The sequence below is a fragment of the Artemia franciscana genome, chromosome 6 (assembly GCF_032884065.1).
Source record: "Artemia franciscana chromosome 6, ASM3288406v1, whole genome shotgun sequence".
NCBI classification, from domain to species: Eukaryota; Metazoa; Arthropoda; class Branchiopoda; order Anostraca; family Artemiidae; genus Artemia; species Artemia franciscana.
Genome location: NC_088868.1, coordinates 33,756,215 through 33,780,867, shown reverse-complemented (window position 1 = coordinate 33,780,867; position 24,653 = coordinate 33,756,215). Strand labels below are relative to the sequence as shown.

The 24,653-nt window shown below is 35.3% G+C and overlaps 1 protein-coding gene across 3 annotated transcripts in view; it reads left to right on the top strand.

Moving 5' to 3' along the window:
- Positions 1-269: 269 nt before the first annotated feature.
- LOC136028340 (sushi, von Willebrand factor type A, EGF and pentraxin domain-containing protein 1-like) overlaps positions 270-24,653 on the top strand; it is a 111,614-nt gene continuing 87,230 nt past the window's right edge. For all 3 annotated transcript variants that reach the window (XM_065706123.1, XM_065706124.1, XM_065706125.1), the window contains exon 1: positions 270-441. In XM_065706123.1, coding sequence (XP_065562195.1) covers positions 381-441 — 61 coding nt within the window. In that variant the 5' untranslated portion in view covers positions 270-380. The remainder of the gene's footprint in view (positions 442-24,653) is intronic.

Here is a 24,653-nt window from a genome sequence, read left to right as displayed (position 1 = left end):
TTCCAGCAGATGCTGCAACCGTGATGGAAATGACCTCTTTCTTAATTCATAGCCCCCTTCTTGCTTACGCACCTGTGCTAAATCATGTTTCGATTATTGTCTATTTTTTAAACGATTTAGGCATGACTTCTGGAGGCAAGCAAGCGCGATCAGCGCTTATTCAATCCTGAAACGGTGCTTTGTATAAACAAGGTATGACAACTGTATTTTCAACTTCTATTGGTTAATCCTATCAAACGTCACAAGGTGTTCCAGTTACTGATATTTCAGTAATCAAAATTTAGTACACAAAGACTGGAGAGCTTGATTATGTCTGACGAGTGAAGGGAGTGAATTTTGATTTATTGTGCTTTTCATACCCTTTGTTTATTCTATTAAACATGGTATGCAATACAAAATGTTTTGTTTGGATGTTATCCTTATTGCTGAATTTAAATCAAGGTAAGAATTATCGTGAATGTTACGTTTTTCAGTTTTATGTCCCTGAAAAATATAAATTTTTTTCATATTTTTCAAAGGATACACCTTTTGCCTTCTTCTTGCAAACCCTCTTGTCATGAAAACTTGGTTACCGTATTCGATCACAAGTGGGTTAGGGGGCTGCACTCGTAAAATTTTGCCCGGCTAGCTTTTTCTATTTTTAGATCCTCAGTAAAGTTTGAACTGTGCAGGCATATAAGCAGGATTTTTTTTTTCAGAGCATACCGAGTGAAAGAAAATATTTGATAGCCTAATTTTAATAAGAAAACACAAACACAAGAAATTAGGGAAAATTAGCGAGATCAGGAGAACTCTGTCCCTCATACCTACTGCACCTGTCTATGACAATGGGACTATATTCCTGAACGTTCGTTCAGTCCGTTAACTTACACAGAATAATCTTTGGGCCAACCTTCCAAGGTATCTCGATATGGTGTCTTTATCTATAATTGTTCAGTTTTAATTTATATAATTGGGGTATTTCTAGTGTTTTAAAATTTGTGCCTACCCTCCTTCCCTAGATATTTTGTTGGTATAGGCCTATGCTTGCCTTTGACACAAAGATTAAACTTAGTTAAACTTAGTTAAAAACTTAGTTAAACTTAGTTAAACTTTGTTAAACTTAGTTAAAATTAGTTGACCATTTCGAAAGAATAATTGCAAATGTCATCTAGAAATCGGTGGGGCAGTGCATATGGAGAAAAAATATTTGCACAAAAGATCATAACTTAAATATTTTCGAGTCACCAAAAATTAGTGTACACGTGAATGCAGCCTTAAACCTTAATACCTTCACTGGGCCCTAAAAAAAGGAAAAAAAACTGACTGTGAATCCCTTCCGTATGATATAGTTTAAGAGACTGATAGGCCAACTGTTCGAGGGTTGCTTAGGGTATAGGGTATTTTGGTATTCATGATTTATGATTTTTTTTTATATATAGATAAAGTGGGGAAATAGTGCATAAAAGTGTTATTATATTAGGTTTGTGTAGTACAGGGTCTCAAGTGGTGACTTTTCTTGCTTGATTATTTTTTTTTGGCTTTTTAGGGGAATCTATTGATAATTAATTTTTAATTTCTTTTGTAGTTTCAAGAATGGCCTCACAAGCCATAAGGCTTTTTGGCAAATTTTCATTTTTTTTGTGTGTTTTTGTAAATAAATTCTCTTTCTCTCCCTCTCTCTCTCTCTTCTCTCTCCTCTCTCCTCTCTCTCTCCTCTATCCTCTCTTCTCTCTCCTCTCTCTCCTCTCTCTCTAAGAAGAACCAGCAAGTTTAGGGAAATTTGAGGAAAATCTAATTGCAATCTTTTTATTTACATATTGGTGAGAATGAAAAATACAAAATACCAAAAACAGTATCTTACAAAATTTGTCAAGGCAAGAGGGTAATTTCAATTATTTTCACCCAAAAAAGGTATGCATCATATAATAAATATTTGACGTTGATTATGTCCCTGTGTTTGAGATGGCTTCCCACTCCCCTCCTGCCCGATATTAATTTATTTACTTATCCTTGTTACTTCTCTTTTGTGTTTTTTTCTATTTTGTTTGTTTTTTGCCGTGTTAAATTTTGGAATTATTATTACGATGAGATGTTGATGTTTTTTCTATGTTTTTGCACTGTCCCAGCCTTACGAGCTCTGTTCTCTGTTGGGACATAATATCGTTTCTGTATTTTATAAGTTGAATTAAGAAAAAGTTGAAGTCGATCACTTCTCTGACAATAAACCCCCTCTCCTCTCAATGCCCATGGATAGCATATTTAGCCCTGATAATATATTGTTTTTCACCTCGTGATGCGTCGCATAACAGGTAGCTCCATTCTCGACTCAATGAAATCCAATTTTGCCTAAGTGATTATAATAGAATTGCAAATAATCATATTATATGAAATTATCTGAAAATGTCAATAACGCTAAAAGGAAACATGGATATCTGATTATGTTATATAGCAAGAATTTCGCTGTTTTAATGTTTCCTTTTAGTTTTGTGTATATCCTAGGGCTATTTCTGGGACCATCTGGTGGGGAGAATAACCTTTATATCTATCTATATATATAAAAATAAGTTGTCTGTCTGTGTGTCTGTCAGTGGATCAGGTGACGTCATGTTTCTGTGTTGACTGACGTCATGAAGTTAGTTGTCGTCATTTGTGCTTTGACGGTGACGTCATTCAAGATATTTAAGACATATGTTCACGTAGAAATCTATTAATGTTTAAGTTTACAATGACTGATGAACTTACCATGGCAAAAGCCGATGAAGATGCTCAAAGAGTCTATGCCAAAAAACTTGCTGCTGATAGAGAAAGTCAGAAAAGAAAGCGTGCCGAGGAATCAAAAGAACAGCAAGGAAACAGGCTTGAGGCTGATAGAGAAAAAAAGAACAGAAAGCGTGCCGAGGAATCAAAAGAACAGCAAGGAAACAGGCTTGAGGCTGATAGAGAAAGAAAGAACAGAAAGCGTGCCGAGGAATCAAAAGAACAGCAAGGAAACAGGCTTGAGGCTGATAGAGAAAAAAAGAACAGAAAGCGTGCCGAGGAACTACCAGAGCAACGCGGAAGCAGACTTGCTGCTAAAAGAGAAAGTGAAAAAAGAAGGCGTGCCGAGGAATTACAAGAACAGCAAGAAATCAGGCTTGCTGCTGATAGAGAAAGTAAGAAAAGAAAGCGTGCCGAGGAATCACAAGAACAGCAAGAAATCAGGCTTTCTGCTGATAGAGAAAGTAAGAAAAGAAAGCGTGCCGAGGAATCAGAGCAACCTGAAAGTTATCGCCTGGCATTCAGGTACAACCCAGTCGATGATTATAGCTTGAGTAGATGTGTTCAAATCGGGACAATGTCTAAAATTTGTCCCTATTGCAAGGCCTTGAAATTCAATGGTGAAACAATGGGAATGTGTTGCGCCTCAGGAAAAGTTAAACTTCCTCTATTGGCTGCACCACCAGAGCCATTGAAGACGAATGAATGCTTGCCTGAAAAATTCTAATTTATGGGCACACGTAAAAATATTAAAATTAACTACAAATATGCGTGTCCGATTGCAAAACGATGACTCTGGTCAAACATTTTCAGATCAATTGCTGACAATTGGAAACGGAAATCTCCCAGTAGACTCAATTTCAGGACGTATACAACCACCTGCTGATTTCTGTAATATAGTGACGTCCAAAAATGAATTGATTGAAAAAGTATTTCCGAATATTCTAAAAAATTATAAAAATAATAAATGGCTAAGTGAAAGAGCGATTCTCGCACCCAAAAATATAGACATCCACGAAATCAGCAATATTGTTTTGACCAAGATTCGAGACCAGGCAGTCCTTTACAAGTCAGTCGACACGGTTTTGGAACCAAATGAAGCGGTTAATTATCCATCTGAATTTTTAAATTCCATAGATCCTTCAGGGTTTCCACCACACTTGCTACAACTAAAAATAGGCGTACCAATAATACTTTTAAGAAATATCAACCCACCAAAGCTTTGCAATGGCACGCGACTTGCCGTAAAAAAAACAATAGAAAACCTAATAGAGGCCACAATCTTGACAGGGCCTTATGAGGGTGAGGCTGTTCTTATTCCTCGCATTCCCATGATTCCAACGGATCTGCTTTTTCAATTTAAAAGATTGCAATTCCCAATTCGATTAGTATTTGCAATCACCATTAACAAAGCTCAAGGTCAATCATTAGAAAAATGTGGTATAGATCTTAATACTGATTGTTTTTCCCATGGACAATTGTACGTTGCATGTTCGAGGGTCGGTAAACCTGACAATGTATTTATATGCAGCGACAATTGGACAGCGAAGAATGTTGTATATTCGCAAGTTTTACGCAGTTAATTTGTATTGTATCTATCTATCTATCTATCTATATAAAAACGAGTTGTGTGGATGCATGTTTGTTTGTTTGTAAAAAGAGCGTTTGCATATGACGTCATTATTAGTACATACGGCTTTGTATATGCACAGACAATGGGAAAGCCAAGAATGTTGTTTATTCGCAATTTTTACGTAGTTTGAAACACATATATATATCTATCTATATTCACAGGTGGGACACAGGGACACAACTACAATGGCGCGTAACTAATATGGCGCGTAACGACTTACGCGCGCGGGGGGGCTTGGGGGGCGCGAAGCGCCCCACCAACTAGGTGTTTGGGTGGCGCGAAGCGCCACCCCAACAGCTAGTATATTATAAACGGTAAATGTTTGCTTTCATCCGAAGTGCTCTAAAATTCGTATTACTGGATGTAGCAAAATTTTGATGATCCCAAACTGTTTCTTGGTCATTATTATAGAAGCGCATCCAATTTTTTAGCTTTCTGAAATCTCCCTCCAACGAGACTAAAAATGCGTAAAATGGGCTTGCTTACAGGTAACATTACCTATAGAGCGAAGCGTATTAGTCCAGGAGCCCCGCGGGCAGTGGGGCGAGGTCTGTATTCTATATTTATTCAACAAAGAGTGATATAGCTAAAATAAGAAAACCTCAAACGAGGTTTATTAAATACATATAGAATACAGACCTCGCCCCGCTGCCCACGGGACTCATGGACTAATACGCTTCGCTCTATAGGTAATGTTACCCGTAAGCAAACCTACTTTACATATTTTTAGTTTGCCCCACGGAGGAGGAGGGTCAACCAGAAATGGATGCGCTTCTCTAATAATGACCAAGAAACAATATACCATCATCAGAATCTTGCTATATGCAGTAATACGAATTTTAGAGCACTTGGAACGAAATTAAACATTTACCTTATAAACATTTTAGGAGCTTAGTTTGCAGTTACCTGTCAATTTACGTCGAAAGTAATAACAAATAGCTAATGATCAATTATTGGTAAGTTGATTCTAAAATATACACTTTTTGAAGTGGGCGTATCGTGCTTCTTCCTCTTGTTAGGGTATTGTTTGATTCTTGTTTGATTATTTAGTAACAGTTATGCATAAGCCCCGGTAATTCTAAACCTTGTGGTAGCCCGGGTCAAACATGCCTAGCAGAGACCGATCTACTGTGCCGCAAAGGGTTTGTCTCAAAATTTTTTATGTAGACATAATACTAATGCATAATACTACTATCTAATTTTTGAGTGTCCTATTGTGATGGACCGCCAAGTGAAAACCACTACAACCAGTGTTTCCACTTTCTCACTTTTTAAATCCCTAATAAAGAGCTGAAAAATCTCTAGAAACCCCATCTTCAGTTCCAAAATCCCTAAAAATCTCCCATTTTCTAATTACTCCCTGAACCGCTTCTCCCTATCTCATTTTACCCGTACCATTGTAAGGTAACATGTTTTGGCTTCTTAGATTGAAGCCTAGCTGTCACTACCATAATAGAATGTCTTGTCAGGCCGTTTAAAGTGCTTTTTAATCATCAGCTAAATACAAATAGCTTCAAATATACTTCAAATAATATTAAGCAAACAGAAAAGAAAATGTAATACTGTAATGTAGATTATAGTACAAGATGTTTAATACTGTTCAATCGTAACTTGTAAAACGTAATCAGACCTTATCTTCCCCTGATGTGTCTTCAACATTTTTTGTATGGTGGCTGAAGCTTTCACCATTCTCATGTGGTGAAGTAACTGATCATCTTCACGTTCCACACTTTCTTGAGCCGTTTTCATTCCATATTTTGTTTTTAGAATTCCCCGCAAAGTTTATGTTTTCAATTTATTCTGATGGTCAGTTTTTACTACTTTTACAGCACTGAAAAACCTCTCGACATTGACATTTGTAAATGGAAAAGTGGAAATAAATAATACTGCCGGTTTCAGGTTAGGATACAAATTCTGTTCCGGCAGCATTTTTTTTTTCACCAATACCAAACACCAGCAGGTCACGGCATCCATTATTTTGACGTTTTCAATATCGATGAGGCTCTCCCTCCTCCACTCCTGCTCAGTTTTGGTTCCATCCCATGGGATCTGTCCATACTTCCTAACAAAAGGTAGCAGAGAGGCAGGCTGAAGTTATTGAGTTGACACTGGGTCAACCATTTCAGGATATTTGTAAATGTCGCCTTCGAAATGGAACCTTTTCTGTATCTGGCCTACTGCTTTGATATGGAACGCCTGTGCAGCTTTGAGAAATACTTCGATTGAATCAGGGGGGACGGCGGTATCTGACCTTGACGTACAGAGGGAATCTTGTCCGTTTGGACCCAAGTAAACGCTTTCAAGGGGAACATAAAACTTCCGATTGTTCACATCGATTTCTAAGGCACTAGTTGATTCCACATAGTCCTTTTACAGGAAGTTCAATGCTGAGACCCATGTTTTAAGCTGTGTTTATACCACAAAACTAGAAATATTTTGGTTTCAAGAGCTCAAATTGTGCTTAAATTTGAATTTGCACAGAAGTGCTTGTACATTTGTAAAGAACATAAAAAAGAAGTCGATTGGTATGTTCGCTTTATTTGTAAGTAAAAACAATGAACAACAAAGAATTTACCAATTATAGTATGAAGGTTCATGATTTTCCTCTGGATACTTAGGCTTGCCAAAAACACACAATCCATTTATTCTTACATGTGCCATTGTTGTAAAAAAATGGCTGTCAGTTTGTTTGTCTGTTAAAAACTAGTGTAATGAAACGGTAAGAGAGGTGTTTGAATAGTTATAGCCTACCTCTATTATTTACGTCAGTACTTATAAAGCTGGCTACAAGTTCGAGTTCAATTTTTTTTTTATTTTACACAAAATCGTAAACATCATACAAGTACTGTGGAGAAAAAGAATCATACATGCAATGCTTGTCAAAAAAATTACTACAGTAAGAACAACTACGTACCCTATAAAACTATCAAAATATATTAAAACTTTATTTATCTGACGTGTAAAAAAATGCCATGCTATCTTCCAAATAATCTTATGAAAAAGCAACCCAAAAATGACAAACCATATGACTTCATTAATCGAGAACAGTCCAAGCTGAAATTATCATTTGAAGCCCACATCAGCATGGAACTGTTTCAAACAGTTCTTTGTTGCTAGTATGTTGCTTAGGACTCCTGTACATCGCAAAAATTTGTGTGGTGTTAAAAATTTTTAAGCAACTGAAGAAGTTCTTCTCTGTGATTCTAAGTCAATTCGCAAGGAAACAGATCTTAAATCAAATTATCCTGCTTCACTGATCAAGAAGATGATGATGATGAACAAATTAAAGGAAAACCCCCCAAAAATTTCCCTAAAAGTCCATGGGAGAGGAAAAATCCCTAGAAAATCCCCAAGTCCCTAAAAAAAACTCTCGCCTCTAATAGACCTAAAAAATCCCCATTTTAGGGGGGAAATCCCCATAGTGTAAACACTGACTACAACCCTCCAAAATATACTGAACTGTAAACTAACGATACTGTAAACCATTAATACTCCAAACAGCCAAAAATACGCCAAATACCTAAAGCTAATTTATCTACTAAAACCTTTTAATAATAATTAATAATAATAATAAATATAAATAATAATAATAGCTAATAATAATAAATAAATTTGATGAAATTTATATATTTAAAATCAGCATGAAAATCCGATTCTTTTGATGTATATTTTAGCATCAAAATTCCGTTTTTTAGAGTTTTGTTTACTATTGAGCCGGGTCGCTCCTTACTACAGTTCGTTACCACGAACTGTTTGATTAATACTCCAAACAGCCAAAAATACGCCAAATACCTCATGCTAATTTATATACTAAAACCTTTTAATAATAATTAATAATAATAATAATTTTAAATAATAATAATAGCTAATAATAATTCTTTTGATGTATATTTTAGCATCAAAATTCCGTTTTTTAGAGTTTCGTTTACTATTGAGCCGGGTCACTCCTTACTACAGTTCGTTACCACGAACTGTTTGATTAATACTCCAAACAGCCACAAATACGCCAAATAACTCAAGCTAATTCATCTACTAAAACCTTTTGCCTTGTGGAATGGTAACCGTCAGATAAAAGGTAATGCCAATGTAAACAATGTGACAATTATCTAGCACAGAAAGATAGCGACCAAAAATAGGTTTACTGGTCAGAAATTGTGACGTAGTTAGCGGTAATTTAATTAATTTCGAGAACATCAGAATATTGGGTTTTTGGCCCGTCCATTGGTAGATTCTGATCCCCGCAGCTATAGATTTAGCTGGCTGTAGTTAGATATTCTGTGATTTCTCAATCGCTCTTCAATAATATTGGATTTTTATCACATCCTGCCAGGCACATACGCATTTTTTTCTGGAGATGCGAGCAATATTTTTCTGGAAGGAGGAGGAGGAGAACAAACAGAAAAAATACTTTTATTTGGTAATTTGAACAAGAAGTGCACAAATCCAATAAACTTTTTAATTTTTAGGGATATTTTTAGATATAGGATTTTTTTAGGGAGGTGGGCCAGGATACTTCTCTGCACGCATCTATGAATCTAGCACCGTCAATGTCCAATAAAATGCTAATCTAAAAAGTCTGAGATTATAATTTGGCGGGAGAGGGTGTATTTATGCCAGTGCCAAGCAAAAACTTATTTAATTTCCTGGTTCTTGTCGCAAAAAATTTTATTTTATATATCAAATCAAAGTGGGAACTTACAAAATCAGTGCTGAGCTCAGGTAGGTAAGAAATTTTTTCTTGGGGGGGGGAGGGGAAACTAGAAACAATAAAACAGCCTACACACAGGAGATAATTTTTAGGCAAAATTTCTTTTGAATTTTAAAAATAATTTGATGGTATTAATTAATAAGTTGCGTAATTACTCACAACAAGACCACTGCTAATATTCAACCAGTTCGTACTAACGAACTGTAGCAAGGAGCGACCCTGCTCAATAGTAAACCAAATACTCAAATTGATACCAGTAGTTACATCAAAAGAATCACGTTTTAATGCTGATTTTAAATATATAAGTTTCATCAAGTTTAGTCTTACCCATCGAAAGTTAGTAGCCTGAGAAAATTTGCCTTATTTTAGAAAATAGGGAACCCCCCCTAAAAGTCATAGAATCTTAACGAAAATTACACCATCAGATTCAGCGTATCAGATAGCCTTACTGTAGAAGTTTCAAGCTCCTATCTACAAAAATATGGAATTTTGTATTTTTTTTTTGCCAGAAGATAGATCACGGATGCGTGTTTATTTGTTTGTTTGTTTTTGTTTTTTTCCCAGGGGTGATCTTAACAACCCAGTGGTCCTAGAATTCCGTGATATGGAAGAAATATGTCTTTGGGGACGATTAATCACCCACAGTCCCTGCTGGGGGGCTATAAGTTACAAATTTTGACCATCGTTTACATATAGTAATGGTTATTTGGAAGTGTACAGACGTTTTCAGGGGGACTTTTTCGTGTTGGGTGGGTGTGGATCATGGGGAGGGGTTACTTGGAAGGATCTTTCCATGGAGGAGGTTATCATGAAGGAAGAGAATTTCCCTGAAGTTGACGCAGGATTTTCAAGCATTATTTAAAAAAAAAACAATGAGAAAATAAATAAAAGAAAAGTTTTTCCAACTGGAGGTAAGGAGAAGCATTAAAACTTAAAACAAACAGAACATATTACGTATATAAGGGGGTTCGTCCCCCACACAATACCTTACTCTTTATACTAAAGTATTTTTAATGATATCAACCTTTTATTCTACGGCCTTTGTGATTCAGGGGTCATTCTTAAAGAATTGGGACAAAATTCAAGCTTTAATGTAAAGAGCGAGGTATTGACGAGGGGGTAAACCCCCTCATATATGTAATGAAAATATACAAATATAGGAGTTCGTTACATAAGTTAATTCGTAAGTTACGTTTATTTATTACTAATAAAAACGTTCGTAAAAATGTAAAGTTCTAGTTGCATTCTTAAGTAAACCAAAAAGGGAGGGCAACTAGGCCTCCTACCCCACCTCTTTTTTTTACCAAAATCATCCAATCAAAACTATGAGAAAGCCATTTATCCAAAAAAAATATATATATACAAATTTGTTTTAATTATTCATGAGCGGTGAGCCAAGATCAAAACATGCATTAATTCAAAAACGTTAAGAAAATAAATAAAAAAAAGTTTTTTTTAAACTGCAAGTAAGGAGCGACATTAAAACTTAAAACGAGCAGAAAATATTCCGTATACGGAAGGGGTTGTCCACTCCACAGCACCTCGCTATTTGCGCTAAAGTTTTTTATTGTTTTAAAAAGTAGAACTGTGAAAAAGAGTCAAACTTTAGCGTAAGGAGCGAGGCGTTGAGGAGGGGACAACCCTTTCAAATACGGAGTAATTTTTGTTCGTTTTAAGTTTTAATGTCGCTCCTTACTTGTGGTTAAAAAAAACTTGTCGTTTCTAATTTAATAGCAATAAAACATGAATCAGGTGTAATCTACAAAGTCATTAAGAGTTGCATCTGTGGAAATTGTCGGTTAAGCCCATACCTCATCATTGATATAGTCAAAAACAGCTTACTTTTAAGAAAATTCATGGGAGAATAAAGATGTGACTTTATTTAAGATTCAACGGTTACAGTTATAGTTTAAAAAAATGAAATTAAATTTGGGCTTTTTAGTCACAAGAACTTACGGTCGTGAAACATGGTCACGATACGAAATTAATTAAAACATACGAATGACGTCATTATATCAAAACCAGATCCATCACTAAGAGAAGAATATACCCAGATAAATAAAAGAAGACGAAAGGAAGGAATATGAATTAAAGAATGAATCCTGTTAAAGCGCTGCATTTCTTTGTTCCTGGATTTCAAAAGGCAGTGTGGTACGCAATATAAATTTTACAGAAATACGGAAAAACTGAAAAATGTTTTTTGAGGCCTTTGACGATTAAAAACAAAGTAGTTGTTTGGTACATGAAAATTATCTCCTGGAATTTAAGATACAAATAAATAATTGTTATGTCCATATCTCTACTTTCCAGCTATTTCTATAAGTAAGAAACAAGATAATATCTTGTTTAGGAAAACAAACGTCTAAGCATCTTAGGAACAAAATACGCCAGTAAACAACTTTAATTAAAGTTTTGGGATGTACATATAATTTTTTTCCCATAATTTGCTGTCACATAACGACTTTAAGTTTGAGCAGCCTCTGTCCTTTTTTCTGGAAATATCTCACATCAAACATAACTGGGGTACCTCTTATTGAAATCAATATCGCTTCTTATTTCTTCCTCTACAATCTTGTCGCAGTGATAAGCCACCATATTTTGGTAGGATAGACTGGTGAATTCGATCCATCCAGGATACTACTCCCCCTATCCTTTCGGATGGAGCTTTAAACTGGATGAAAACGGACCTATCTAGTTTAATTAATCTTACTATCTAGTTTAATGATACATGTTTTGCCCTTTCCTAAAATGTCTCTGAAGATTTCAGTTCTTGTGTATAATTCTGTTTCAGTCTAATTAAGGGTGTCCATCGCTTTTCCTTTCACTCAACCTCTTGCGAACTGTTTAGTATAACTACTTTTGCGATAGAATTTTGCAGATTTTGTGAACATGTCTAAGCCATTCAAAGATGGCTTAAAAATGCCAGGCAAGCCACACTTTCATAATACATATTAGTGAGTGGGCTCGAACCGTTACCTTTATTTTGACCTAAGGGCTAAGGTGAGCATAAACCTGGCATTAACGAAAAGGGTTCTCCGGGGTCATCCCCCCACATCTTGAAATGTTTATAATTTGGCTATAATTTCATATATTGTCCATATAATTTCTCCGTATAATGAAATTATAAAATTTGATGCCCCCATTAGAATAAACTTCCTTCTAATTAAATTCCTGCAAGCATACTTAATTCGAGTTCGTAAAGTTTTCCTATCATAAGTCCTGAAGGGTTTAGAGTAAAACTGTACAGACACACTGAGAACACGTACATGCTCCTTATTTAAGAATTAGTGTTGAAAAGGACACATTTTTTTCTTATCAAATCATTTCGTTGAATCCTGTCTTGACTCAAGACCTTGCTAAGATTCTCCTTATAAGTTCGCAACTACGCGTTACTAATTCTCTACCCTCCCTACTAATTGTGTAGATTTTATACTCCTAAGTCGCAATCTAGCATTACTAATGCTCTCTTTTCTATTCCCTATAGTCCTAAATGCTAAAAGTATACTAATTCGCAAATATAACAAAATTTGTATCTAAGTAAACACAATATAATATATCCTTTTTAACATTTTTGGTCATTAAGGAAAGGGAACATATGTCCAGTCTTCTATCCCTTATGAACCACACTCGTGGTCCATACCCCTTGGGTATCATAAAGTATATCATACCCCTTGGGTATCCCTCCTAATTGGAAGAAAATTTATGTTTGCTTTATACATTTTGTAATTGATATAAAAAAAGTAGACAAATCGCCGAAAAGTAGACGAACTACTAACAGACCAGTATAAATTTTAGCTACTTAATAGCTTATATCTATGCTCAAAGATAATTTCGCAAACTATATCGGCCTGCCATAATTTTGTTATGGAACACGAAGGCCATAACGTTGGCCCCAAAAGTCCCTATGTTCGATCTTTGTTTTTTTAATCTTTGTTTTTCTCTGCTCAACCACATAATTCTAGATATCCCAGTTTTGTACCCAATCTGTTTGGGGTAATTCAAAAGCCAGTACGCTAAACACTATTAATTTTACAAGGGAACCAAGAAAAATTGAAAAAAATATCCGGGTTTCAATTGCTACTGACAAACAGTCTTTAAAATAGGAAAAACACAGTTTGATATCAAAAGCTTAAACTTCTAACACCTTTTTTTATCATTTCAGGAAAGGATTAACGGGTAGGAATTTAGGAAAGGGATGGGGGCTCGGGTACACCCAAAATTTAGATTTTTGAGTTTTCTGGCTATTTCTAAATCAAATTATCAAATAAATTTCTTTTTCACTTTGAACTCTTGGACATTTTGTATTATCTCATCCCAAAAAAATTTTCTGGTTACGTGCCTAGATTGGAAAGTCCCTATTATTTTGAATCTCAAGTGAGATAATAGATTGGATCAGTCAATTGGGAGTATTTATTTTAATAGGATAGATTATAAACATCACTATGACAAGCACTATGCTATAAAGTGTATTGAATTATCGAAGTTCGACTTTTATTTAGGTCGCCCTGTAATCAATCACCGTTGAAAATATCAGCGGTCTAAAATCAGAACGAATTATAGACCTTATTTCTTACTTTATCTTTTTGTATATTTATTTTTCATTTTTTAAGTTCATGATTGGCCAATTTATTCTTCACGGTTCAGTTGCTGTCCTCTTTTCATAATTATTTTGAATCAATCTAAAATTTAAATTAAAATAAGACTTATCAAATTGTTTATACTTCACCCCAAATTTTATTTTAAGTTAATGAAGCCAAATTTAATTAACTTAATTAACAAATTAATTATCTAACATCAATAATTTAACTCAATTAATAAAAATAACTGACATTTAGCGTAACCTGTGGCTATAGGCCAGTTATCTCAATTTGTCTTCAGAATGCGTCCAGATGTTACGCCTTACGGACTTCATAACGGGAAGAACTTCTTGTCGGAGTGCTCAAGCATAAAAAGTATGCACATTTTTGTTTATCTTCTATATTGTCTGAATTTCCTTCAGATCCTTACTGAATTTCTGGGCATCTGATCTATGAGCATCTTTATGTGAAGATCAATTGAACAAGGGAGGGGGATACAAGTAGGTTTATTCTTAGGTGCCTAGCTGCCAGTTTTAAAATTATCTCTCTTCTTAAAAAGATATATCACAAACTTTGGAGAAATTTTCCCTCGCTCTTGCCCCCCCCCCCCGCTATATCAGTAAAAAATATGGAAAAAGTCCTTCGTCACATGTTTCTTGTTATTTTATGGTAGGATACTATAAATATACCATCCTGTGTTTGGCTGAAAATCTGACGTGAATGGTTTTTGAATGAAGGGAGGATGATACTAAATGAAGCCGTACGGGTCCAAACCCTAAATAACTCATTGTAACATTACATAGATTTGAAACTGAAGGAGAGAAAATGAAAACTCAAAAATAAATAATGAATAGAAATGAAAAGGCAAGATACTGTGAAGAGTCTTGATCAGATCCAATTTTAGAGCCTTCCTTCTGTCTCTCTTTTTCTCACTCCCCTTCTCTCTCTTTTTCTCTCTTTATCATCTCTATCGCTTTCTTAAGTATCCTTAGGAATAGAGATGGATCAAGATCAATTCCAAGGGGAGGGGATGATTGCTTTTTATTTATCTAGTTTACGGAGCATGATCTGAAAACACGGATTTCTACAAAAACATTATAAGAATTGCTAGACTTTGAATTGTCAAGGTTTGAAGGGTTGTAAGATTAAATAATAGACGTTAACGTCAGTCTTGAGAAGTTTCTTAGCGGAAACAAAAAATATTCGTTTTACCATGAAATGGGCTTTATCATGTTTTTTTAATGATGCCATTTAATTATCTAAGCAGTTACGTTTTAGCTAAAGTATAAAATGTTTTAATAGTATTTAATTAGCCAAGTATTTTTGGAAGGCTCATTGGAACAAATACAATTTGATTAATGATTGCTTCAACTTATCGAGACTCAGGTCTATTTGGTTCTTTCGCATAAGCCGAAAAGTTGACTTGAAATAGAATGGAATAATTATTGAATTGTTTTGGGCTATTGAGCTAAAGTCTAATAAGCTTATAATTGACAATTAATAGGCAGTAAAATAAGGCTATTAATAAATAATGAACTTGAGCTATTGAGGTTAAAGTTATCATGGCCCCTTTGAATGACCTAAGAATAAAATTAAGTTTTAAACTGTTAATTCGAGCTGTTGTGATTAATGAATGCCTTCTTAATTGTACTACAAACCAAAAACACGATATGAAATAAATAATATCATCACTAAATTATAGATTTGAAGTTAGTGTGTTCTTGGTCCGGCTGAATGTCTTTAATCGGAGCTAATAAATACTAAAAATATATGTTACTCATAAACATAATAATTACTAAATAAAAATAATTGTTACTAAAATTAAAGATCTTTATTTATAACTAAACTTATGTTATTAATATTATAATTATGTTCAAATTAAAAATGCATTATTTAAAAATATATTTTTCAACTAAATTAAGATATAATTAAAAAGGAGTTTGAGTTATTGAACTTGTTGTCCTTTTGTTCCACTCTACAAATCAAAAATTGAAGATTCATTAAAATCATTACTCAATAACGGATTTGTGTTTTCTATTGGTGAAATTTAACTTAGTTCCTCAATACAAACCAGAAAATGACAAATAAATAAATGAAATCAATACAGAATGCTGAATTCCACCCATTAAGGAGACTCGATACACTGATCAACCTATCTCATCTATTATAAATGTTCTTAGTTTGTGTTGCCAAACTGCTTAGAATTGATTGGCCGGTCTTGAAAAAAAATTGTGGAGCTTGGATAGGCGATTTGAATAAACGATATAAAACCGAAATCTGACATTTACTTTCTCATAAATCTTGGGAAAACCATTTTGCTTTTCTCGTTTTGTGTCGGAATAGACATTTTTAGTTTTGATTAAACTTATTTATTAAAAAGTGTAATTTTTTTTGACGAAAAATTTGCTTTTGAGTTCAGCAAAAAGCAGTCCTAAAAATGCTTTATCTTACCTGCTAAAAAACCTGCAAAAATCAGCTTAAAAGATCTGTCATTTGATAAGTTTTGCAGCTTTGGGAGTTCTCTGTGGTGCTACCTACTTTGTTGAACCTTGACGACACAGTTTCACTGTCTTTCCAAGCAAATTCAATGGTAACTATTCCCTAAGGAGAATTCGTTAATAAACCCTTTATCTTTGAGACGATTAAATAAAAAAAAACTAATTTTTTTAGCTGAAAGTAAGGAGCGACATTAAAACTTAAAACGAATAGAAATTACTCCGTATATGGAATGGGTTGTCCCCTCCGCAATCCCTCGCTCTTTACGTTAAAGTTTTTAATTGTTTTAAAAGTAAAATTGTGGCAAAGAGTCAAACTTTAGCGTAAAGAGCGAAGGATTGCGGAGGGGACAACCCATTTCATATACGGAGTAATTTCTGTTCGTTTTAAGTTTTAATGTCACTCCTTACTTTCAGCTAAAAAAATTAGCTTTTTTTTATTTAATTTCTGAACGTTTTTGAATTAATGCATGTTTGGTTTTGGCTCTCCGCACATAAATTATTAAAATGAAATTTGTATATTAATTCTTTTTTTGGCTAAATGGCTTTCTCTTAGTTTTGATCAGAGGATTTTGAGAAATAAGGGGTGGAGAAGGAGGCCTAGTTGCCCTCCAATTTTTCGGTTACTTAAAAAGGCAACTAGAACTTTTAATTTTTAACGAATGTTTTTGTTAGTGAAAAATATACGTAACTTAAGAATTAACTTACGTAACAAACTTTTATATTCTTATATTTTTATTATGTATACGAGGGGGTTTGTACCGTCATTAATACCTCGCTCTTTACACTAAATCGAAAGTTTTGTCCCAATTCTTTAAGAATGACCCCTGAATCAGAAAGGCCGTAGAATAAATAGTTGAAATTACTAAAAATACTTTAGCATAAAGAGCGAGGTATATATCTCCTCCTAGATACCTCGCTCTTTATGCTAAAGTATTTTTAGAACCCTCATATGCGTAATAATCTCTGTTCGTTTTAAGTTGAAATGCTACTCCTTCCTTTCATTTGAAAAAACGTTTTCATGTTTATTTTTCATTGTTTTCTTATAGTAATTCTAGAAAATCCTGCGCCCTTTTCATTGAATTTTTCTTCCCCCATGACAGGTTCATCCAAGGAAAGATCCTCCAACATAGCCCCCTCTCCTCAGCCCCACCCCCAAACAAAATAAAATCCCCCTGAAAACGTCTGTACACTTCCCAATAACCATTACTATATGTAAACACTGGTCAAATTTTGTAACTTGCAGCCCCTCCCCCAGGGATTGTGGGGGAGTAAGTCATCCCCAAAAACATAGTTATTATGGTTTTCGACTATGCTGAACAAAATGGCTATCTCAAAATTTTTATCCGTTGACTTTGGGAAAAAAATGAGTGTGGGAGGGGGCCTAGATGCCCTCCAATTTTTTTGGTCACTTAAAAAGGGCACAAGAACTTTTCATTTCCGTTAGAATGAGCCCTCTTGCGGCATTCTAGGACCACTTGGTCGATACAATGACCCCTGGGAAAAAAAAAAAAAACACGCACCCGCGATTTGTCTCCTGGCAAAAAATACAAAATTCCACATTTTTGTAGATAGGAGCTTGAAACTTCTAAAGTAGGGTTCTCTGATACGCTGAATCTGATGTTGTCATTTTCGTTAAGATTCTACGACTTTTAGGGGGTATTTCCCCCTATTTTCTGAAATAAGGCAAATTTTCTCAGGCTCGTAACTTTTGATGGGTAAACTTGATGAAACTTATATATTTAAAATCAGCATTAAAATGCGATTCTTTTGATGTAGTTATTGATATCAAAATTTAATTTTTTAGAGTTTTGGTTACTATTGAGCTTGGTCGCTCCTTACTACAGTTCGTTATCACGAACTGTTTGATAAGCTAATGCTGAGGTTCACAAAATAATGCGTAATGTATCGAATCCCCTTAAGGTCAATCTCCTAGGTTGAAAGCAAATTCTATTTCCAATAACATTGAAATACGTTACGAGATTTCCTCCTTTCTCATTGGCTTAATTGCTCCTTGAGGGTTGTATCAGAATATCTAAAGACTGTTGACTTTCCCTGAACATTAAGACCGGATTTAAAGGGAATTTAGATTTTTCACATGTCTAATTGGTAACAGCTGACCATTTGAATTTGGTTGATTACAAGTCAGATAACAGTTTAGCATTTGAATTTTCACGATGAGCAGAAAAAAAAATACAAAAACAAAAAAGGGACGGGAAAACCTGAGACATTAGTAAGTTCTATCTCAACGTTATAGTAGAATGTATTACTTTTATTCATTTACAAGTTACTATTTCAAACAGTTCGTGGTAACAAACTGTAGTAAGAAGCGACTAGGCTCAATAGTGACCAAAACTCTAAAAAACAAAGTTTTGATACAAATAGTTACATCAAAAGAATTGCATTTTAATGCCAATTTTAAATATATAAGTTTCATCAAGTGTAGTCTTACCGGTCAAAAGTTACGAGCCTGAGAAAATGTGCCTTATTTTAGAAAATAGGCGGAAATACCCTCTAAAAGTCACAAAATCTTAAAAAAATCACACCATCAGAGTCAGCATATCCGAGAAACCTACTGTAGAAGTTTCAAGCCCCTATCATAAAAATGGTGGAATTTTGTATTTTTGATAACGGGTGCGTATTTTTTTTTTTTTTTTTTTTTTTCCTCAGGGGTGATCGTATCGACCTAGTTGTCCTAGAATGTCGCAAGATGGTTCATTCTAACGTAAATTAAAAGTTATAGTGTCCTTTTTAAGTGACCAAAAAATCGGAGGGCACCGAGACCCCCTCCAACACACATTTTTCTCCAAGGTCACCGGATCAAAATTTTGAGATAGCCATTGTGTTTAACTTAGTCAAAAACCTAATAACTATGTCTTTAGGGATGACTAAATCCACCACAGTTCCCGGGGGAGGGGCGGCAACTTATAAACTTTGACCATTGTTAACACATAATAGTTGTTAATTATGAAGTGTACAGACGTTTCGGGGGGACTTTTTTTGTGTTGGGTTTAGGGTGGGTTGGGGGGGCAAGTTGAGTGGGAGGATCTTTCCATGCCGGAATTTTTCATGAGGGAAGAGAATTTCCATGAAGGGGTCGTAGGATTTTCTAGCATCATTTACAAAAAGACAATGAGAAAATTATTTTTTTTTTCAACTGGAAGTAATGATCAACATTAAAACTTAAAACGAACATAAAATATTACTTATACAAGGGGGTTCATCTCTTCCACAATACCTTGCTCTTTACGCTAAAGTATTTTATATAACTCTATCTAGTTATTCAACGGCCTTTGTTATTCAAGGGTCATTCTGAAAGATTTGGGACAAAATTCAAGCTTTATTGTAAAGAACGAGGTATTGACGAGGGGGCAAACCCCCTCACAATAAAAATATACAATTATATAAGTTCGTTGCATAAGCTAATTCGTAAGGTACGAATGTATATTACTAACAAAAACGTTTGTAAAAAATAAAACAAATCTAGTTGTATTTTTAAGTAACCAAAAATTGGGAGGTAACTAGGCCTCCTCTCCCATCCCCTTTTTTTTAGCGAAATCGTCCGATCAAAACTATGAGAAAACCATTTAGCTTGTAATTAACATAAAAATTGCTTCTCCGGACTAAACATCCGTATGATATATGGGTAGATTATTGCAAAATATATCGTGCGAAGAGTATGTTCCGGCACAATATGCTTCAATCTTTTGAGGATGCCAACTCCAAGTGCAACTTTGGTGGAGATAATGTCGCTATGATGCTTCTACGATAGATTAGAATCAATATGGAAGCCGAGGTACCGCAGTGATATAGCTTGTAAAATAGGTTTTTCACCAAATAGAACTTTACTGAATACATCAACAGAATCACCCACTCCACAGAATGTCAGTAAAAATTTTTCTTTACATTCACACACAGCAAACTTAAACTTGTAAACATCTCTAATCTTTTGAGAGTAATATGAGCTTTAGCTATTAAATTATCTGCAGATTTTGCAAATTTTGTTAGAAATAATGTTAGTAATATATGTATCCTTTAGATAAACGTGCATCATGTTCACGTAAACTAAATAAAGTAAAGGGCCCAGCACAGACATTTTGCTATTTATAATATTAGATATCGTCGTATGAGTTTCTACACCAGGTAACTACTTTAACCCATGAAATACAAGGCTATCAAGCATGGACTCTTGATCATAATTATCAAGCTTTTTTTCTATTCGACCAATTCTCTCCTACAAATTTTCAGTTTGAAATCTCAGACTACCTAGTAGAGCCTGCTCAATTTTTGCAAACTATGGATTAAACTCGAGCGTGGTTGAATCATAAACCTGGCTGATTATCAGTTCAGTACCTTCTTTTTTCAGTGAATTTGGATCATTGAACTTTTCAGTAACTGAAAGTAAATGAAAGTAAGGAGCAACATTAAAACTTAAAACGAACAGAAATTACTCCGTATATGATAGGGGCTTTTCCTCCTAACGCCCCGCTCTTTACGCTAAAGTTTGACTCTTTCTATTAACTTTATTTTTAAAACAGTAAGAAACTTTAGCGTAAAGAGTGGGGCGTTGAGGAGGAAAAGCCCCTTTCATATGCGGAGTAATTTCTGTTCGTTTTAAGCTTTAATGTTGCTCCTTACTTTCATTTAAAAAAGCTTGTTTTTTTTATTTAATTTCTGGACGTTTTTGAATTAATGCATGTTTTGATCTTGGCTCTCCGCACATAATAATTAAAGCGAAATTTGCATATGAATTAATTGCAATTAATCGGAATATTTTGAGAAAAAGGAGCGAGGGAGGAGGCCTAGTTGCACTCCAAGTTTTTGATCACTTAAAAAAGCAACTAGAACTTTTAATTTTTTACAAACGTTTTCATTGGCAAAAAATATACGTACTTACGAATGAACTTACGTAACGAACTTCTATATCCGTATGTTTTTATTGCGTATATGAGGGGGTTCAACCCTGGTCGATACCTCGCTCTTTACATTAAAGCTTAGATTTTGTCCCAATTCCTTAAGAATGACCTCTGAATCACAAAGACCGTAGAATAAATAGTTGAAATTACTAAAAATACTTTAGCGTAAAGAGTGAGGTATAACGAGAAGGTAAACCCCTGATATGCATAATAATTTTTGTTCGTTTTAAGTTTTAATGTTGCTCCTTACTTTGAGTAGAAACAAACTTTTCATATTTATTTTTTCATTGTTTTTTCAAATAATGCTCGAAAATCCTGCGCCACCTTAATTGAAATTCACTTCCCCCATGAGAGGTTTCTCCATGGAAATATCCTCCCATGTAACCCTCCCCCCTCAAATCCCCCCTAAACCAAAAAAAAATCCCCCTGAAAACGTCTGTACACTTCCCAGTAACCATTGCTATATGTAAACACAGGTCAAAGTTTGTGACTTGCAGCCCATCCCACGGGGACTGCGGGGGAGTGAGACGTCCCTAAATACATAGTTATTAGGTTTTTCGACGATGGTGAATAGAATGGCTATCGCAGAATTTTGATCCGGTGACTTTTGGGAAAAAATGAGTGTGGGAGGGGGAGTAGGTGCCCTCCAATTTTTTTGGTCACTTAAAAAGGGCACTAGAACTTTTAATTTCCATAAGAATTAGCCTTCTTGCGACATTCTAGGACCACTCAGTCGATAAGATCACCCCTGGAAAAAAAAAGGAAAAAAAAAAAAAAAAAAAAAAAACAAATAAACACGCATCCGTGATCTGTCTTCTGGCAAAAAAATGCGAAATTTCACATTTTTGTAGATAGGAGCTTGAAACTTCTACTTTATGGTTCTTTGATACGCTGAATCTGATGGTGTTAAGATTGTATGACTTTTAGGGGGTGTTTCCCCCTATTTTCTAAAATGAGGCAAATTTTCTCGGGCTCGTAACTTTCGATGGGTATAACTGGTCTTGATGAAACTTATATATTTAAAATCAGCATTAAAATGCAATTCTTTCGATGTAACTATTGGTATCAAAATTCCATTTTTTAGAGTTTCGGTTACTATTGAGCCGGGTCGCTCCTTACTACAGTTCGTTACCACGAACTGTTTGATTGGTTATATTTTCCAGCAGATGACTTCTTATTTTCTCCAGCTGGGCTTCAGTTGTAGCTAATTGTTCGTAAATCAGGGCGATACTTGAAGACACCGAGTTAGACCCTAATTTATCTCTTGCTTCCAGGGCTTAAAAGGTCTTAGAAAAAGTTTCGTAAATTTCTGTGGTATTAGTAAGTTTTTGTGGCACTTTGTATTTACAAAGTGACATATAGTGATCGTAAATTCTGTCAGTCTGTCTGTCTGTCTTTCCCTGTTTTGCTAGTTTAGTCACTTCCAGATAAGCTAGGACGATGAAATTTGGCAGGCGTATCAGGAACCTGACTAGATTAAATTAGAAATAGTCGTTTTCCCCAATTCGATCATCTGTGGGGAGTGGGGAGACGGTTAATTCAGAAAAAAAGACCGGTTTGAAACTTGGTGGAAAAAATGAGAACAAATCCTAGATACGTGATTGACATATTCGGAATGGGTCCGCTCTCTTTGGAGAAGTAGGGAGGGGGTTTAATTGTGAAAAATGAGAAAAATCTGTACCTGACAAGATTAAATTAGAAATAATCATTTATCCGACTCGACCGTCTGTAGGGGGGGGGGGGGTGGAGGGACGGTTAATTCGAAAAAATGAGGTATTTTTAAGTTACGAAGGAGTGATCGAATCTTAATGAAATCTCATATTTAGAAGGATCTTGCAACTCAGATCTTTTATTTTAGATCTGACTGAATCCAGTTTCATTGGGGGGAGTTGTGGGGGCGGGACCAGAAATCTTGGAAAACGCTCAGAGTGAAGAGGTCAGGATGAAATTTGGTGGGAAGAATAAGCACACATCCAAGATACGTAACCGCCGTAACTGGACCAGATCCGCACTCTTTGGGAGAGTTGGGGGGAGGGTAACTTGGAAAAATTAGAAAAATGAGGTATTTGTAATTTATGGACGGGTGATAAGATCTTAATGAAACTTTATATTTAGAAGGATCTTGTGCTTCAGCACTCTTGTTACAAACCCTGACAAGATCTGGTGACAGTGGCCAGAGGCGGAGGGGGAAACCAAAAATCTTGGAAAATGATTAGAGTGAAGATATCGGGATAAAACTTGGTGGGTAGAATAAGCAAATATCGTAGATACGTGGATTGACGTAACTGGACGGATCCACTCTCTTTGGGGGAGTTGGGGGGGAAGGGTTAATTCCGACAAATTAGAAAAAATGAGGTATTTTTAACTTAGGAAAGAGTCATCAGATATCAATGAAATTTGATGTTTGGAAGGATATCGTGTCTCATAGCTCTTATTTTAAATTCTGAACGGATCCGGTGATATTGGGGGGAAACTGGAAGGGGGAACCAAAAATTATGGGAAACGCATAGAGTGGGGGGATCGGAATGAAACTTGGTGGTAAAAACCATCGTAAGTCCTAGATATGAGATTGACGCAACTGGAACGGATCTGCTCTCTTCGGGAGAGTTGGGAGGAGGAGGGTTAATTCTGAAAAATAAAAAAAATAAGGTATTTTCAACTTACGAAGGAGAGATTGGACCTTATTGAAATTTGATATTTCCAAGGATAGCATGTCTCAGAAAACGCTTAGAGTATAGGGGTCGTGATGAAACTTGATGGTAAAAATAAGCACAAGTCCTAGAAACGGGATTGACATAGCCGGAACGGATCTGCTCTCTTTAGGGGAGTTGGGGGGAGGGGGAGGGTTAATTCTAAAAAAAATACACAAAATTAGGTGTTTTAACTTATGAAAGAGCGATCGTACCTTAATGAAATTTCATATTTAGAAGGACCTCGAAACCCAGATCTCCCATTTTAAATCCCTACCAGATCCAGTGTCATTAGGGGGGGGGGAAATATTGGAAAACGCTTAAAGTGGAGAGATCAGGATGAAACTTGGTGGAACGAATAAGCACACGTCCAAGATAGGTGACTGACATAACCGGCTCGGATCTGCTCTCTTTAGGGGAGTGGGGGGGGGGAGTAATTCGGTAAAATTATAAAAAATGAGGTATTTGTAACTTCCGAACGGGTGTTCAGATCTTAATGAAATTTGATATCTAGAAGGATCTTGTGCTTTAAAACTCTTATTTTAAATCCCGACCAGATCCGATGACATTGAAGGGAGCTGGAGGGGGAAACCGGAATTCTTGGAAAACGTGAAAATCGAGGTATCTTACAAATGGGTGATAGGATCTTAATGAAACTTAATATATAGAAGAATCTTATGTCTCAGATAATCCATTTTCAATTCGAATTGGATCCAAGGATATAGAGGGTTGGAGGGAAAAACAGAAACCTTGGAAACCGGAAATCTTGGAAAACGCTTAGAGTGGAGAGATCGGAATGAAACTTGATGGGAAGAATAAGCACAAGCTTTAGATACGAGATTGACATTATTGGTATGGATCCGTTCTCTTTGGGGGAGCTGGAAGTTGTTAATTT